This window comes from Leptonychotes weddellii, chromosome 14 (assembly GCF_054177405.1).
Source record: "Leptonychotes weddellii isolate Sample4059 chromosome 14, ASM5417740v2, whole genome shotgun sequence".
Taxonomy (NCBI): domain Eukaryota; kingdom Metazoa; phylum Chordata; class Mammalia; order Carnivora; family Phocidae; genus Leptonychotes; species Leptonychotes weddellii.
In genome coordinates, this window is record NC_138382.1 from 48,391,637 (window position 1) to 48,409,911 (window position 18,275).

General features: G+C 48.5%; 1 protein-coding gene and 1 pseudogene across 13 annotated transcripts in view; one reads left to right on the forward strand and one right to left on the reverse strand.

Annotated features, from left to right (window-relative positions):
• The window catches only part of TMEM8B (transmembrane protein 8B), a 66,448-nt gene that overhangs the window by 31,419 nt on the left and 16,754 nt on the right, over nt 1-18,275 (forward strand). For 10 of the 13 annotated variants that reach the window (XM_081803154.1, XM_081803156.1, XM_031039580.2 and 7 more), the window contains 7 exons: nt 2,064-2,157; nt 2,344-2,467; nt 2,552-2,694; nt 2,929-3,107; nt 10,910-11,056; nt 11,190-11,306; nt 11,561-12,468. In XM_081803154.1, coding sequence (XP_081659280.1) covers nt 2,064-2,157; nt 2,344-2,467; nt 2,552-2,694; nt 2,929-3,107; nt 10,910-11,056; nt 11,190-11,306; nt 11,561-11,926 — 1,170 coding nt within the window. In that variant the 3' untranslated portion in view covers nt 11,927-12,468. Of the gene's footprint in view, nt 1-2,063; nt 2,158-2,343; nt 2,468-2,551; nt 2,695-2,928; nt 3,108-10,909; nt 11,057-11,189; nt 11,307-11,556; nt 12,469-18,275 lie in introns of those variants that run through there. The other 3 variants (XR_014140045.1, XM_031039578.2, XM_006743725.3) reach the window with 2 other exon arrangements.
• LOC102728298 (olfactory receptor 13C7-like) lies at nt 14,822-15,789 on the reverse strand (annotated as a pseudogene).

Below are 18,275 nucleotides of genomic sequence, written 5' to 3' on the forward strand. Positions count from 1 at the left end.
GCCAAGCAGGGAGCCCGATGCAGGGCCCGATCCCAGGACCCTGGGATCATGACCCGAGCCGAAGGCAGACGCTTAACGACTGAGCCACCCAAGCGCCCCTCACATTAACTTCTATGTTTATTTACTCGTCACTAAGGGACGCACACATTTTTGTGCCCTGAGCTGGTTCATGTGAACTCCTGCCAATTCCCACCTCGTATTTTTGCAGTGAACTTTTTAACTTCAGTGAAAGAATTCATGTCCATCTTTGAGGCATTGCCTAGTACTAGTTTGGGTCTTGGGTCTTCCCTGCTTTATGTAATTCACACTTGAAAAGCCAGCCTTCTGTACCTCTTAGTTATTATTTTCAGCATTAAATAAGACTGGGCTTAGGGCAGAGCCCTGTGTCAGGCCATTAGTGACTGTCTTAAATTGACATTGATCCAATAATTTATGTACTATTCCCCAGCTCTGGGGAGCAGGCACCATTTCCCTACCAGCCAACCTGAGACCTGGTCTGTGGCTAGATGTGGTCTTTTGTAGGACATGGCTCAGAACTTTTTAGTCCTCCTGCTGGTCAGGACAGATCAGATTCTTAAGCCCAAAGACATTCCTTATTTTCATACTTAAATTCTCTGTGACTCTTATTGCCTTTGGGCCGTGACAGTGAAGTCTTGATTTGACCTTGAAACTATAGAGCCTGTTTCAGAGACCAGTAAGACCCATACTTGTTCTTCCTCAGTATCTTGAGAGTAGAGGCCCAACCTCCCTGCAACCTCTCACCCTGTCCCTTTGTGCATTCATCTGCATATATTACACCCATCTGCATGCCATGACACTTGTTACACACCTCAAACAGCCTATTATATTTATTCTGAAAGATATATTGGCTCATCTACTCTGATTTTTCCCTCCGAGTATTTTGATTTTTCCCCTTGGAATCAAGAACTGAACATTTGGATCAGAGAACTGCATACCTAGAGGACATTTCCCCCCCTTTGGCTTCCAACTAGAATGACTTTTATGGTATAATACTTGGGTATATTACCCTGGCTTGCATTGAGGGAAGTTATAAACAAGTTGTATGAAATTCACTCTTGTGGTTGAGGACAGGATGCATGACAGAACACAGTGCTTCTTTGATGAGAATTTTCCTGAGAACCACCGGTTTGGATGCTGTGCTTCTCTTGAGACTCTAATTAAATTTTATCTTATGGACTCGTAAGATAAAATCTGGTAACTCATTATGTTTCCTTTTTTTGCTTTGGTTGCTTGGAAGTTAGCATCAAATATATGGCTCACATCTAAGGACAGACTTTATTTTTTTATCTTGATTTTTAAATTTCCCTCATGCATTTATTTTATCCTATTATATGCATTTAATAAGCTACCTCAAATCCTTTTTGAATGAGGTGAGCTTATGGCATTCTGTTACTTTTATTCTTGTAGACACTCCTTACATTTACTCCTGTGGATATCTGGTTTCTTTAAATCCCAGACAGGTTGATACACTAACCCCCGAGGTGTTCTATTACCGCTGTTCAGTACCTAGGATCATTTTACCTGGGGAAGAGTACATTTCTTTACACTCCTCCTGCCTTCAGACCCAAGTGAAGATATTGAAAACCTTACAGTTTCCTTTGTTCACAACTAGTTTCTACATCCAGCAACAGCCCCCCTCTCACTCCCCCCTCAGTAAGCTAGATGGGACTGAAACAGGGTGTTCTCTCTTGTCTGGACAGAGTTTAAACAATTCTGCTCAATGACAATGTTCAGAACTGGGCCTTGCCTTCTCGTCAGTCTTTGAAAGATCTCTGCTGTGGAGGATCTGGTGTTCTCCAGTTTTTCTGTTCTAAGAATAGGGGTGAGAAAGGAAGAAAAGAGAGAGAAGGACAGAGAAAGAGAAAGAGGGAGAAAGAGAAAGGCAGGCTTTGGTGTGGAGAGAACCTGCAGGAATGGGATGTTCAGTGAGCTCCCGGAGGGGTTTCTGGAGAGGTGTTAACAGGTATAGGAGTCTGGGGGCGGTGGGGTGGTGGTAGGGTCTGCAGGGTGTGACCTCTTCGTTTTCATACTTGCCCTCGCAGAGCTCCCTGCTCCAGGAGAATGTGACGGTGTTTGGATGCCTGACTCACGAGGTGCCCTTGAGCCTGGGGGATGCAGCGGTGACCTGTTCTAAAGGTGGGGGTGAGGAATGGGGGAAGCAGAGGAGGCTTTAACTCTGGGGCTGGGGCCGGTGGGGGATGGTATGGAGGAAGGATGGGCTAGGGAAGTGTGGTCAGGTGGGTGAAGGTTCTTTAGGTCTTGACCCCACACTGACTCCTCCTCCCTCTCGCTGATACCCCCTCTTCTCCCTTCTCCCCTAAGAGTCCCTGGCTGGCTTCCTCCTGTCCGTCAGTGCCACTTCCAGAGTGGCCAGGCTGCGAATCCCTTTCCCACAGACTGGGACCTGGTTCCTGACCCTGCGCTCCCTGTGCGGGGTGGGGCCTCGGTGAGCGGGGCGGGGCCGGGCGGGGCCGGGCTGGGGAAGGAGCGGCTTGGGACCCCGCTGACGGCCCGGTGTGTGTGCGCGCAGGTACGTGCGGTGCCGGAACGCGACGGCCGAGGTGCGGCTGCGCACTTTCCTCTCCCCCTGCGTGGACGACTGCGGGCCCTACGGCCAGTGCAAGCTGCTGCGCACGCACAACTACCTGTACGCGGCCTGCGAGTGCAAGGCCGGTGAGCGGGCTGGGCTGGTGAGGGAGCCGTGGGCGGGCTTCCTGGGTTGGAGGGGCGGCCTGGACGGGCGGAGGCACCTTGAATTGAGGATGGGTTTGGAGAGAATGGGAGGGCGGAGACCACCCTTCCCTGGCAATGTCTAGGGCCTGGCGAGAGGCCGCCAGCAGGAGTGACGAACCTGTGGCTGCCTTGGGCCCTCTTCCACCTTCCACCTTGTGCCCTCCCCACTCGCAGGGTGGAGGGGCTGGGGCTGCACCGACAGTGCCGATGCGCTCACCTATGGATTCCAGCTGCTGTCTACGCTACTGCTCTGCCTGAGCAACCTCATGTTTTTGCCACCCGTGGTCCTGGCCATTCGGAGCCGATATGTGCTGGAAGCTGCTGTCTACACCTTCACCATGTTCTTCTCCACGGTATGCGGTGCATCTGTGTCTTCACCGAGTCCTTATGGTGATGGGTGAGGGTCTGCATTTCCACCGTGTTTTCCACGGGTTTGGGGATGTCTATGCCTTCATTACATGAGGATGTCTCCCTCCTCACAATGTCTTCTACAGCAGGGTCACGGCACGCCTGGAATATGGTAATTTTTGTAAGGCACATCAGGCTAAATGAACAGGGCTGTTTGTAACTTAAGATAAGCAACAGCCGCTTGAAATAGTGTGTGGTCTCCGGCTGTCTCACACACTGAGGGCCACGGGGACCTTTACCTCAATATACTGGCTGTCCTACAGTATGGAATGGTGTCTACAACTTCCCCTTTTCTCCTCCTTATGGTGACAAGAGATCTGTACTTTCTCCCGTGTCTCTCTATGGAGTCTCCACTTTCATCTCTCATGATGTGAGGGCTAGCTATACTGTGCCCATGTTCTTCATTGTACTGGGCATTTCTGTATCTTTAGCTTCTTCTTTCTTATGGTATGAAAAGGTGTCTCCCCATTCAGTCACCATGGCCTCCTTGATTTCTTATGGGGACTTTTGGAAGACAGAGAGGCTCTCTATAACTGGGTAATTTATAGAACATTCTGGCTCTTGGGATCCTAAGACATTTTATGGACTCAACTATGTCCTGAGACAACATGGGAAGTGGCAGTGTGATATAAAATTCCAGCTCAAAGGAACATATTTTAATGAAGCTTAATATAGTTTTAAATTCTTCCCTTCCCATTACAGAATGTCCACAGTCCCTTCTCTGTATTTTCCCACTCCTCCATAATCATAAAAAGTTCATATTAACCAGCAAGCTTCATAAATAGTATAAGGAAAAGGTAGAGGAGTGAGTCTGCTAATGTGACTTAACCCCTGTGTAGAGTCTCCCCTTGAGATGCTGCATCTAGGGATCTTTTCAGCTCATCTCTGGGCTCTTGGCATCTCATGACATACAGTGCCTGCCTATGAGCCCTGCAAAAATCTTAGATGGACTCAGACTTTCTTCATGTCTTGGCAACAAGAATATCACAAAAACCAATATGTGCTTCCCTTTTGTTCAGCATTAATGGATCAGACATATGTCCAAATTACAAAAATCCTACTTATCATTTAGCAGAAAGTGGAGGGGGGTGAATGCTCTGAAACTGAGGGGCATGTTGTCAGGTCCTCCAGGATGTTCATGCACAGGTGAGGAAGAGGAGGCTAGAACCATGCTGTGTAGAGAGACCTTCTCTTTAGCTGGGTGAGAAGAGCACACTCTAATTTTGCTTGGCTGCCCCCTTTTTTAGACCTGCTTTGACAGTGCTTCATTCTATTTTTATAGCAGACACTGTTTCTCTCTCTCTCTCTCCTTTTTTTTTTTTAACTGCCAGATGCCCTTTATACTGTGGCTCACCAAATCCTCTAGCAACAGCTGCTCCACCAGCCTACTCTTGGCTGCATGCAGATCTAATAGGAGTCACAATCAGTAACAGTACCTAAGTGTATCAGGAGCCTGGAACATGTGGGGAGAGTATGTTCGTTCTCCTGCACTTTGCACAAGCATCCTGGATGTTGGCTCTAGAGTGTTTAGTACCAGATGACTCCTTATATTCTGGATACAACGGCAAACCGTCCTTGAAAGAAAAGACCTTTTCCCCAGTTGGAACACCAGAGGAGCGGGCTACAGTGGCTGACGTCACATACAGAGCTTCCACTTTCTTAACGAGGATAATAAGCAGAGCGCCTGGCTGGCTTAGTCAGTAGAGCATGCGACTCTTAATCTTGGGCTTGTGAGTTCAAGCCCCATGTTGGGTGTGGAGCTAACTTTTTTTTTTTTTTAAAGATTTTATTTATTTATTTGAGAGAGAGAATGAGATAGAGAGCATGAGAGGGGGGAGGGTCAGAGAGAGAGGCAGACTCCCTGCTGAGCAGGGAGCCCGACGTGGGACTCGATCCCGGAACTCCAGGATCATGACCTGAGCTGAAGGCAGTCGCTTAACCAACTGAGCCACCCAGGCACCCGGGTGTGGAGCTAACTTAAGAAAAAGAATAGGATAATCAAAAGATCAAGGAAAAGATGCTGGCTCTGCGGTATTGCCTGAAGTCTTGCTCTAACTCCTCTTCTTTTTGCACATGGGCCAAAATGTAGAGCTACTGGTCATCCAGTTTTCCTGGGCAGGTTCCCCATTGCTCTTCCTTTCTGATTCTTTACTTAGTTTAGACTTACTTCATTCCTCAACAGTCTCCATTTAAGGACCCACTGGTCATACTGCAGGTAACAGTACCAGGGCGTAGATGACAGTCTTCTTCCCTGTCTTCAAAGCCAGGACAGTCTACAGCTGGAGTGGTGCATCGATTCCTATCCAGGGCATGGGAGCAGGCAGTAGGTTTGTTCTTCAAGAGTTTAGAGTGTAAAATATTTAAAATGCAAAATATGTTGCATAATATGTAAAATATGTTAAAAGAAAAACAGGTCACAAATCCAGCACTTGATTTTGTGTATAGCCAGACCAGTTCAGATCATGGAAACAGCAAAATAACATCTAGTGTGTCAGACACTGCAAATTGAGTCCTCACAATACCCCTAGAGCAATAGATAGGTACTTATATCATCATCATCATCATCATCATCCCTTTTTGCAGATGAGGGCAGTTTAAATACTTTGAGGTGTAATGTGAGTGGTAGAACCAGAATTCTCGTGCAGCCTGACTCTAGGTTCCTTACATGTAATCACTAAGCTATATTGTCTCCTCCTACCAGAGCAGAGAGGACACGTTGGTAAATTTCCAACCTGACGTCAGTTTCTCAGAAGTCCTGGAGTCTGTAGAGAAACTTATGACCTCAGTTTAATAGTTCTCACATTCTTCTTTAAAAATAGTTCTCAAATTCTTAAAAGATAAGAAGAGCCAATCAAAAGATCAAAAAATATAACAAAATGCAGGAAGTCATCAAGGGAAATCTATCAAACATTGCAGTTTTACAGCTCTAACCCATACAGTTCAAGCCGTGAATCCTTCCCAGTGCTAGTTGAAGCCTCATAATCCGTTCCCACGAGCTGACGTCCTGGGGCCCCACGGGGCCTTTCTCACTGATTGCTAACATCCTGGCTACAAGCACACCTTGCAAGTAATTCTTAGTGGCCCCTGGCAATATCCCATGACTGTTTCCAAGAGGAAATGGAGGCAGATAATAAGGAAATAGCCATAAATTCCATTATATCCTGAGTGCAAATATTCCAGCCACTGCGTGGATTGAATGTATTTGCATTTCTAGTTTTACATTCTGTAGTGCCTGGATACTCCATTTTGAAGCATTAGATGAACTATATAGTTATGTTATAAAACTATGAAATCTCACAGAAAACAATTTAGGTTAATTTTAAAAAAATTACCTCATAAATGTCCAAAGCTGAGGGAGGTGTCAAATTAGATTAAAATTATATTAACAGAAGCCAGTTTGTAGTCTAAATTTGTTTTTTTAAATTTCCCAATCTTTGTGTTATTTCTATCACTTCTTTTTATTTCTGTTGACAAAAGGAATACCAATGTAAAAATCAGCCCATAATTTTCAGTGGATCGATAATGTTGCAAGTTTCTGTCTTTGCTTCTGCATGGAGGAAAGTTTATTAGTGTAGGGATGTTCTCTCATGAGCATACATGGCATAAAGTATGAGATGACTAAAGCTTACTTTAGCTTTGGTAAGCTTACTCTTCTATATATTTGGCACACACTGTGCACCAAACATATAGGAGAGTATTACAGACTGTATTACAGAGTAGAGTCTCCCAGGTGACACCATAACTGAGCCTTCAGTAGGCCATTCCAGTGTTTCCTTCCGCTGGTTGCTCCTAGGTGTTGGGCAGTGTGTTTACACCAGTGAATTCTATGGTGGTGAGTGATTTGCTTTACTTTGTTTACTGTCAGTTGTATCTCCTGGTTAAAGGTGGTAATGAGTGGGGTGCCGTGGCAATGGAGAGTGGATTCTGCTCCATGAATAATAAAGCAGGAGGAAGCACTGCAGGTAGAAGGGACAAATATATACCCAGAATATATGATGACAAGATGCTGTCTTCTCCAGGTTGAGAAGTTTCAGTGAAGTCAGCTGACACAGGTTGTTGGTTGGTTTCCCTAGTGGATTGAGCCCCATGAAGGAGTCAGTGGTGGACTTCACCAGTGATGTTTTTAGACATTCAGCAACGACCATAGCCACATCAGGATTGGTGAAAGGTCCATCATCTTGTTCACCTCACACTGCAATTTTTTTTTTAATATTTTTTTTAATTTATTTATTCATGAGAGTCAGAGAGAGAGAGAGGCAGAGGCAGAGAGAGAAGCAGGCTCCCCGCCTAGCAGGGAGCCCGATGCGGGACTCGATCCCAGGACCCCGGGATCATGACCTGAGCCGAAGGCAGACGCTTAACCATCTGAGCCACCCAGGCACCCCCTCACACTGCAATTTTAACTTAACTCTACTCCTGTAGGTTTTCTACAACCTTAAAAATCTCTCTGACCTTTTAGTATGCTTAGACAATAATCAGTCATAGAATACTAGTGCAGTGATTTCTCCCCAAACCTCTCTATTCCAGGGACAATCTCTCCATTATCCCCTGCTCTTTTTTCATTGCAGAGAAATTCCTAGGAGGACAATCAGCCTTCAATTAATTATTCCCTTATATGTGTCTTCAATATTAGGTGATTTAGCTTTGCTTTTTTTCTGATATAGATCTTCTCTTATCTGAGATTGAAGGATTTATTACAAGTCCCTCTTCCAGAAATGTTTGGACATTTCCTTTTATATACTTGAAAGTCAGGCAGATGGAGCAAGCTTGGTGAAGGCTGAAATGTAAAATTAATGTTTTAAAATAAAATCCAAGGGGCGCCTGGGTGGCTCAGTCGTTAAGTGTCTGCCTTCGGCTCAGGTCATGATCCCAGGGTCCTGGGATCGAGCCCCACATCAGGCTCCCTGCTCAGCGGGAAGCCTGCTTCTCCCTCTCCCGCTCCCCCTGCTTGTGTTCCTGTTCTCGCTCTCTCTCTCTCTGTCAAATAAATAAATAAAATCTTTAAACAAAATGAAATCCAAATCAGAAAATAGTAATGGGTAATTTAGTAGCTATAGTACTTATATCTGATTTTAGACGTAGAGGATAGTCAATATCCAATAGCTAAAATAGCAAAAGACCAAAATACTGATTTGCCTAGAAACTAAATTAACTCCATCAATTGATCAGCACATACAAGAGAAAGAAAGAATTGAAAAAAATCAATTTTTTAGGTGTGTTCAGATACTAATTCTAATGCAGATGTGAACTCCCATGAAAGGTCTCTCAGTTTCCCAGTAAGAGCTTACTTTCTCAATTTAATAATATGTAAGAGGGAGCCATGGTTGCTAAACTTGCAAGCCCTTTCAGAAGCTTGGAGTACTCAAAACCTGATCATTCCAAAGCAGTCTCTTCCTGAAGGGACAGCATTCTTTACCTCCAAAGTGAAGGGAAAGACAGAGGATAGGTACACAAGCTTAAGACTTTAAAATTTGAAGGACTCAAACCCAAGGTTTCCCAATGCCAATTAATATCCCTAAGTTTTCTTTTTCTTTTTTTTTTCTTTTTCTAAACTCCTAGCTTCTCCCTGTTCTTACGTTATTCACCTTTTCCAAAGTTACAAATTTTGCAATTTGAATGACTGGGTAAACTCTTCAAGAGGTTCAAAAGAAACTTAGCAATTTCTTTCTCATCCTTTGTCTCTAGAGACTGAACTTTCGAGTCTGCTTTCCCACTCTGTTATTGGCAGCTCGGCTCCTGGACTGGATTCTGCTAGTTTTCACAACAGACTTGCTTCAGTTTCCCACCTGCTTTTTTTCTAAGGGGGATGCTGTTTGATTAAGGTTGGGGTGTCATGATTTGTGATTTGAGTTCAGGATAGAATGCTCCTTTTCCATCTTCCTGACCTCACCTCTACCTTCTCATTCTCAACAGTAATACAGTAATACATCCAAACAGACCAGGTTCTCCCATTTCCATTCTTCCCCAAAGTTACAGAGACCCTTGCTGCCAGACGTGAATGACCTGTGATATTGCTCAGCTACCTCTTTCCTTCGCTGTGGGCTAGATCTCCCTGCCCTCCACCCACAGTTAAGGATACGCCTCTGGAGCGCCGGGCTGCCTGTCTCACTGAGGTCTGTAAGGCCATCTCTCTTCTGGACTCAGAGCCCTTGTGACTTAGGGTTGCTTTTCAATAGAATGATGAAGAAATTGACCTGGGCTGAAAGTAGTACCTAAAGGCTCCCTTCAGTCAAGCATCAAGCCACTTCCAATGCCATGTTTGGGTGGTACAACACGTAGCCTTCCTGCCCCGGTTTCAGTTCAGTCTGATGAACTTCAGTCCAACCGTGGCAACTCCAGCAGCTTGTTCCTGCTATCAAGAGATGCCCTCAGCAGCCATGGCTCTCTAAGGACCAGGTGTAACACGCAGGGGACAGAGATAAAGCAGATTGAGTCACAGGATCTTAAGAAACTTTTTTGATCCTGTAAAATCTGCTGGTATGTCTCAAGGTCAGCTCCAATGAGTAGATTTTCACCAAGTTTATATAGGTCAAAAACTTTTTCTCTCCCATTATAGCATTTTAATTTTCTTTTTTTCATCACTATAACAGTCTGTTCTTCCTGACATGGAGCAGGGGCAATATCAGGTGATGGGGGGAGTGAGCATGCCACTGTGATGTTTGTTCTTGGTCTGGAGTTGTTTGTCCTCATAGGTCTTACCCAGTATCTTGTCTTGGGGTGGGCTCATAGGGATACATGATCCTGTCATCTTCACACCAAAGATAGTCTTAAAACCATACATGTTCTTAGTGTTTGCCATCAATAAAAAAATCACATAAATTCTACACAGCAGTTCAGAGAAAGGTGACAGCAAATGTTCTAAGGTAAAAAGAACTCAGGTCATTTTTGGGTAGCCCCTTTTACAAGTAAGGGAACACAGGATGCTCGAGGCCATGATAGCATTGTCCAGAGAGGCACAGGAGTTGGGACCACAGACCAAGGGGGGCTGACTGCAGACCTTGGTTCCTTAATTGGGGTGCCCACTATAGTCTCATCCAATCCCACCTGTGTCCCCTGTGCCTCCTTTGTAGCTCTTCTTTACCGTCTTTCCCACAGTGGAGGATAGGTGGGCATTCTCCCTTCCCTAGTTTCTTCTCCATGCTGTAAAGTGACATGCTCTTCTCCATGGCCCAGAGACTACCTTTTTTCTTACTTCCCTCCCCCCCCACGCCTCCACCCATGACATTGGGTGGGAGGGGATGAAGAGGGCCAGTTAGTGTAAGGCCTGAAGATGAATCCTAACTTAGAGTCTGAGCTATCAGGGGAGACTGGGATATGCAGGGGAGGCTTAGGGTCTGGGTTGGCCAAAAGAGCAGCGTCTAGCCCCATAGCTTGGGCCAGGGATGGGGATTATAGGTGGGACCCATGGTGAGCATGAGAAGTAGGGGAAGATTGGCCTCAGTTTGATGGACCTGGAATCCCCACTGGCCTGGTGCTCTCCATAGTACATTCCATAAGCAGGAAAATCAGGAAGGTAAGGACAGGGTCAGGGCTGGCAGATACATAGGGCTTGTGAGGCAGACCAGGCTTCCCTACCACATTCTTCTCAGGAGCAGGGAGTCAGGCATGTCCCAGTTATGCTCAGCCTGTGACCTCTGACCTCTGCTTTTCTGACAGCAGCACACCACCCTCGTGACCTCTTTCTCCTGTTTCATGGACCTGGACTGTTGACCCAAGTTCTCTCAATGCCTGTCATTTCTTCCTCCAGTTTTACCATGCCTGTGACCAGCCAGGCATTGTGGTTTTCTGCATCATGGACTACGATGTGCTGCAGTTCTGTGATTTCCTGGGCTCCTTAATGTCCGTGTGGGTCACTGTCATTGCCATGGCTCGTTTACAGCCTGTGGTCAAGCAGGTCAGTCCAGAGTGGGCCCTGGGGGACAACTGTAGGCAAAGTCTACTTGAAATTCACTCCCCACCTCTCCCTGGGGGCATTGCCAAGTGCTTCCTGCCCACCCGGCCCAGACCCTGGAGTCTTCTTTCTCCAGGTGCTGTATTTGCTGGGGGCTATGCTGCTGTCTATGGCTCTACAGCTTGACCGGCATGGACTCTGGAACCTGCTTGGACCCAGTCTCTTCGCCCTGGGGATCTTGGCCACAGCCTGGGTAAGGTTGGGAGGGCTTCGGGAGGGGGGCGTCCCAACAGGACTTGGGTGCAGGGCCCTAAGGATCTGGTCCCCAGTTTAAGATGGGCTTGGACCCTGTCATCATCACTGTGCTGTTCGTGGTGCCCACTCCAGACTTGGCAGGTGCCTTCAGGTCATGACCAGGGCTCCAGGGAAGCCTGAGAATAACCAGTTCTGGCTTGGGTTCCAAGGCCTTGTATTCCTGAGTCCCACTTCTCTGCTTCCCCCAGACAGTACGCAGCGTCCGCCGCCGGCACTGTTACCCACCCACGTGGCGCCGCTGGCTTTTCTACCTGTGTCCTGGCAGCCTTATTGCAGGCAGTGCTGTCCTACTCTATGCTTTTGTGGAGACCCGAGACAACTACTTCTACATTCACAGCATTTGGCATATGCTCATCGCTGGCAGTGTGGGCTTCTTGCTGCCCCCACGTGCCAAGACTGACCACCGGGTCCCATCTGGAGCCCGGGCCCGGGGCTGCGGTTACCAGCTGTGCATCAATGAGCAGGAGGAGCTGGGCCTTGTGGGCCCAGGGGGGACCACTGTCAGCAGCATCTGTTCCAGCTGAGAGGGGCTTTGGGCCTGGCCCTTGGGGAACATGAACCCTTCCTAGGGGCAGAGAGCCCTTCCTGGGAGTGTGGAACCCTCCCTGGATAAGAGACAGGTTGTATTTTTGAGGACATGGTGTCTTTCTTTAGGACATGGAGCTCTTCTAGGGACCTGGCGCACTCCTGAAGGCCTGGAGTCTTCCTGCATCCATGGAGTCCTTCTTAAGGACTGGAGCCTGTGCAGGCCCCTAGAGCCCCTCAGGACCAAGGTGTCCCTCCTAGGGGTGTGGAGTCCTTCCCAGGGATGTGGAGCCCCCCTAAGGACATGGATTCCTTCCCAGGGAGACAAAGCCCTCTCAGGACGTGGCATCATTCTCGAGGAAATGGAGTCCATCTTGGGGAAACTGAGTCTCCAGATCTTCCCAGCATCTCAGCAACTCTGGCCTCAGGCTTTCTTCCCAAGGCAGCGTCTGGGCCGTGCCGTGCCGTGCTGGGAGGGGGATTGGAGGACAGCTGGGGCTGGGGCTGGGGTGACTGGTATCCTGAGTTGATGCAGGCGGAGTCTGGTGTGTCTCCAATGAAGTATTTGCTGGTTCTGTGCTGCCTTTTTTCCTGGGGCCAAGGGTGTGGGGAGGAGAGGGAAAGAGAGGGTCTGAGGAAATCAGCGGGGGTGGTGGGAGCCTAGCTGGAATGAGCTGCTGGAGCTTTTGCCGGAGCCTTTTGCCCCATCACGGCAGGCTGCAGCCCCTGGGAGTAGGGAGTTGTGTGTGTGTATATGTGTGTGTCTGTGTGTGTGTACGTGCTGGGAGGATTTAAGTTAGTGAGACAGACCTCCCTTGTGCCCACACCCAACAGGAAAGGAAGCTGAGGTCTCAGGAAATTGGACTAGCAGGTACAAGTCACAAATATGCAAGAAATATCGCAAGAATGTAGCTTCTATTTTGAGCCCCCGTTTTGCCTGAGTGTCATCTTTTTTGCCTGAGAGACATCCTTTGTCATTTGGGATTTCTTCTCTTTCTACAAGGGTCACAGCTGAGTCTTGAGGATCTTAGATAATGGGAAGATGTTGGGAGGTTGTTTTCTGGTTCCTGGGGTCCACACTGCACCCATCTCCTGAGAGTTCCATCATTCCACCTGGTCCCCAGTCAGCGGCATAGGCAGGCCATCCCAGAGTGCTTTCTTGTTCCTGTCTGCATAACCATTTTCAGTGCTGAGGCCCTCCCCGACTTCTGTGCTACCCGCAAAGACCTGTGAGGCCTGGGCTGCCCAGACACACCTTGAAGCCATTTCTACTCTGGCGGCCTGCTCTGGGTTTTACTTGGCCAACAAGGCGTGAATTGCTCCATCTTTCAGTCCTACAAACCTGTCCAGGGGTTTGGCGTAGGGAGTGGGGCTCAGGGCCCCTTCTTCTTGGGGCCCTTCTGTGCCAGGGCTCTTATTGCATCCCCTCCTTTCCTTTTCCCTAGCTTAGAGCATTAATCTGGAGGTGGGGAAACCTCCCTTTTACTTAGGTTTTCTCCCAAATCCTATCTGGGCCTTCAGCCTCTCCTGTTAAGACTTCAGAGCCTAGGCTTTTGAAGCTCAAAAGCCAGGAAAAATCCCTTTGTTCTCTGCTTTCTGCAATTCTGTCTCTTCCTTGGGGCCCTGAGCAGAGTGATGTGGCCGACTGAATGGTGAGCCAGGAGGTGTGGGTTTGGTGTTTGTTCTGGCATCAGAAATATTAGCCCTTCATATTAGGATGTATAGAGTCAGGTCACTAGGATGCATAAACCCAAATAGCTGGGATTCAGGACAGAGTCAGCAGAGTACAGAAGGCACTAAGGAGGGACATAGAGCTGGGACAGACCTCACCCTGCTAGGAGGGGTCAGAAGGGTTTTCTGGAAGAGGGGGGCAAATTTGAGTAAGGATTGAATGAGTTTCTGTAATGCCAAGATGTTGGGAGAGGGTTCTCTCTGGTCACCCTGTCCATATTGTATTCATCCACTGAGATTTCTCTCATTCCAAGTGGTCCCCAGTCAGTAAAGCACTTAGGACACAGAATACTTGGCCTGGTCTGTGGTCCAGTACATATTAGCTAAAGGTCAAGAAGCATCTGGACATGAGAGGGAAGAGCAAGGGGGAGACAGAGGCAGGAAAGACTGATACTTGCTGGGGAACTGGGAATAGTTCGGGGGGCCCTGGACGCAGAGAGTGTGTGTGGGTGGCGTAGGCCTGAGGCAAGCAGCTGGGCTGAGGTTGGATGGAGAGGTGCGGTCTGGTTTTTATCCCATGGGAAATGAGCCATTGAAAGGATTTAAGCAGGAGAGTGGCTTGGTGATTGGTGTTTTGTTTTTTGGACTTTTTTCTGATTGGCGTTTTGACGGCCTGTGCAGAGGGTGGATTCTGAAGGGAGTTTGCAGGATCAAAGTGCGGTGACATAGCTGTTGCAGTATTAGAGAGAGAGAGAGGGAGAGCTTCTTGAGGAGGCAGTGTCAGTAGAAAGGAGGGGACCCATTTAGGATTCTCATGACTGACTGGATGTGTGGGGCGGTGATGGTCCGAGAAAAGGAAGGCAAATCTCTTGTGGCTCTTGGGTTGACTGTAGGATAGTGTGGCAGCCATTAGACCATTCACACATTTCTCAGTCTTCCTGCTCCTTCCCGACAAATGTGAACGTGCTTCGCCTGCCCCTTGATGTTGGCTGTGGTACGGGCTTGCGTTGGCGGATGAAGTAGAGGTGGAAGTGAAGCTCAGAGAACCAGTGCAGGCTTTGTTATGGTGACCAGTAATGTTCCAGATGGTGGCTGCTTATCATCCTGACGCCACAGGGATGAGGACCGTGTATCAGAGCAGACCCCACCCACCCAGTCAACTGCTGATGGACCTGCAGTGAGAATGAGAAATAAACCCTTGTGGGTTTCAGCCCCTGCAATTCGAAGGCATTACCATGATGGACCTAGCCTGCTGTGCATTATAGAGCTGAAGAGCAACAGGGAGGGTGGGACATTTTCCTGGAGAGCAGGTCTCCCCACAGCAGGGCTATGGCAGCCGCTTTCACCTCTGCGTTCCTCAGGCTGTAGATGATGGGGTTCAGTGAGGGTGTCACGACCCCATAGAACAATGCAATAATCTTATCCAGGCCAGGGTTCTTGGCCTTGGGCTTGAAATACATGAAGGAGATGGTTCCATAGAAAACCACCACCACTGTGATGTGGGCAGAGCAGGTGGAGAAGGCTTTGTGCCGGCCTGCAGCAGAGGGCACCCTAAGGATGGTAGCAAGGATGAAAATGTAGGACAGGCAGATGAGCAGGAGCGGGGCCAGCGTCAGGACCGCTGTGGCCACCATTAACATCAGTGCGTTGAGAGAGATGTCCCCACAGGCCAGTTTCAGCACTGCCAAGATCTCACAGAAGAAGTGGTTGATGATATTGCGGCCACAGAAGGGGAGGCTCCAGGTGAGAAGGGACTGCAGCAGTGAGTTGGCAGAGCCTGTCCCCTAGCTCAGCACTGCCATCCGCACACACGTCTGCCCTCTCATGATCTCTGGGTACCCAAGCGGCTGGCAGATAGCCACATAACGGTCATATGCCATCACGGCCAGGAGCAGGCACTCCGTGGAACCCAGCGCCAGGGTCAGGTACATCTGCAGGGCACAGCCAGGGAAGGAGATGGTCTTCCGGGCTTCCAGGAAGTCGACCAGCATGAGAGGCACAAAGGAGGATGTGCCACAGATGTCCATGAGGGACAGGTTGCTGAGAAAGAAGTACATGGGGCTGTGCAGGCAGGGGTCCAGCACGCTCAGCCCTATGAGGAGGGAGTTCCCCAGCACATTCACGGAACAGATGGCCAGGCAGAGCACAAACAGGACCATCTCGAGGTTATGGTGCTCGCGGAGTCCTAGCAAGACGTATTTGGTCACAGCCGTCCAGTTTGCCATCTCATTCTCCCTCCTTCCTGTCTAGACCACACAGGTGTCAGAAAAAGCTCTTGCTGGCCTGGAAACCAAGCAGGTCATCTCTGCCTCTGCGATTAAGTTTCACCATCTGAATAATGAGAGGATTGGACTTCAGGCCTGCAAGCTGGCCCTCTCAGCTCTGCAGCTCTGATGTAACTTAGGGAGATGAGACGCATTCTAGCCCCTTAGGATCCTCATTGTTCTCCCCATGGTGGGGGCAGGGGAGACAGGAGAGGAGGACTCATGTTTGGCACACGCTGTTGTAATCTAAAGAGTTCTTGGCTGTTAAAGGAAGCTTCTTTTCTAGGTTATGACTCCATATGGCTGAATTATGCTCATGGTCTTTTAGATTCATTCATTTGCTGAATGTGCTTTGAATACTTATTCTGTGCTAGATCTTGTTTAGGTGCTGGGGTACAGCAGTAAGAAAAATAAGTGGACAGAAACATACCATACCTATCATAAGGCTGTCGTCCCTTCCCTGAACTAGGTGATATGAGCTCTTGCAGGCCCGTGGGTGATGGATGATGCTTACCTGGTGGTTCTTTTGGGCATTAAGGGTCAATCATCCTCACTCCACAGGATGTGTAAGCTTGAAGTGCAAGACCATTGTTGATCTTTTTTCCCTTTCCCTCACCTGTTGATTTTTTTTTTAAAGATTTATTTATTTATTTTAGAGAGACAGAACATGAGCAGGGGGAGGGGCAGAGGGAGAGAGAGATAAGCAGACTCCCCACTGAGCGGGGAGCCCAATGTGGGGCTCGATTACAGGATCCTGAGATCATGACCTGAGCCGAAATCAAGAGTCAGATTCTTAACCGACTGAGCCACTCAGGCAGCGCCCTCATCCGTTGATTTTTAAAAGAACCTACAAGAACATATATATTCCAGTGGTCATGCAAGCCAAATGACTCCCTTCTTGGCCTCCATATTGCCTTGTGGGATAAATGATATTGGCAGTGATGTCACAGGAGGAGGGAAAACCAGGTTCTAATCTGGCAGGGGCATTGTCAGTCAGTGACTAGTTTTAAAAAGAAGGGGGAGTCACGGAGGGTCTCAGTTTTCTCCCAGGTGGCTTTCATTGCTCTTCTGAGCTGGTCTCACTGCCTCCTGGGGAAATGCCAGTGTCAGGCATTCACAGGAGGGGCCCTAATGTCCCCAAGGCACGGCAGTCTTGTTAGGCAGGAAGGCTGTCTTATGGACCGGGTGACCCCTGGTCTAAAGCAGAAACAGGAGCTGAGTATGAAATTTAACATACAGAAGATACAGTCACCTCCTCATTCCTGGGTTGGCTGAGAGGCTGATGTCCTGTGACAGCACTGGAGCCCTGTCTGTCCTTTAGGGCTAGATTTTCCTCCTCATTCCTCCTCTCCGGTGCATCTAGCATTTGTTAGGGGCTGGTGGCCTCACCCTCTGCTGAATAAACCTTGTCTTTTCCCAGTGCTACATCTTGCCCAAGAAGTTCCCTTTTATTTTGTTTTGTTTTAAAGTTTATTTATTTTAGAGAGAGAAAGAACGAGCAAGCAGGGGGAGGGGCAGAGGGAGAAAGAGAATCCTGAAGCAGACTCCCTGCTGAGCGTGGAGCCCAACTCGAGGCTCGATCCCAGGACCCTGAGATCATGACCTGAGCTGAAATCAAGAGTCAGCAGCTTAACTGGCTGAGCCACCCAGGTGCCCCAAGAAGTGCCCTTTTAGAGGCATGTCCTCCCTTCCTTACCCCTGTGGGGGCTTCCTGCTCGTCCCTCAGAGCACAGTTCCATCTCTCTGTCTCCCCTCTCCCTCCTGCTCCTTGAGGGGTTACCTGCTCCCTTCTTGCACTCCCTTAGCCCTTGGCTGTCCCTGTGTTCATCTACCATGTGCTGTGTGACCATCTCCTCTACTACACTTGAGAGCAGGACCCTGTCTCCTTCCTTCCCACACTCCCACAGTGCGTGCTGCCAAGAGCAGTCACTCAACAGATATTCAAGCTTTGCACCCCAGTGTCAGTGACAGTACTAATTAGCTGTGTGAGGTTGACTAAGTCACGTGGCTTCTCTGAGACTCAGTGTCCCTTTGAAAAATGGAAGTGCTGTGTAGCTCAGAGGAGACATACCCGCAAAGGTGCTTGTGAGCCGCCCAGCACTACCTGTTGTCTGAGGATCCTGAGCAAAGACTGCATATCTTCAGCCACAGGGCTCCTGCTGGATCTGCGCTTGCCACCTCCCCACAAGCTCCAGCTTCTGTCATGACCCCCTCCATCCCCAGAGCCTGTCACTTTCCCCTCGTCCGGCCTGAATCAGGGGGATTATTAAGGGGGTTTCTGGAGTGTACGGGGGCCGCGGATTAATCTGGGTTAGCACCTGACTTTAAATCTTAAACACACGAACAACTAAGGGTAAGGTTTCTCTTGCTGAGGTTTGGCAAAAAGAGAATTGCCTGAGTGTGATGGTGGCTCATTCATTCACTCATTAAACAAATAGTTGTGGGAC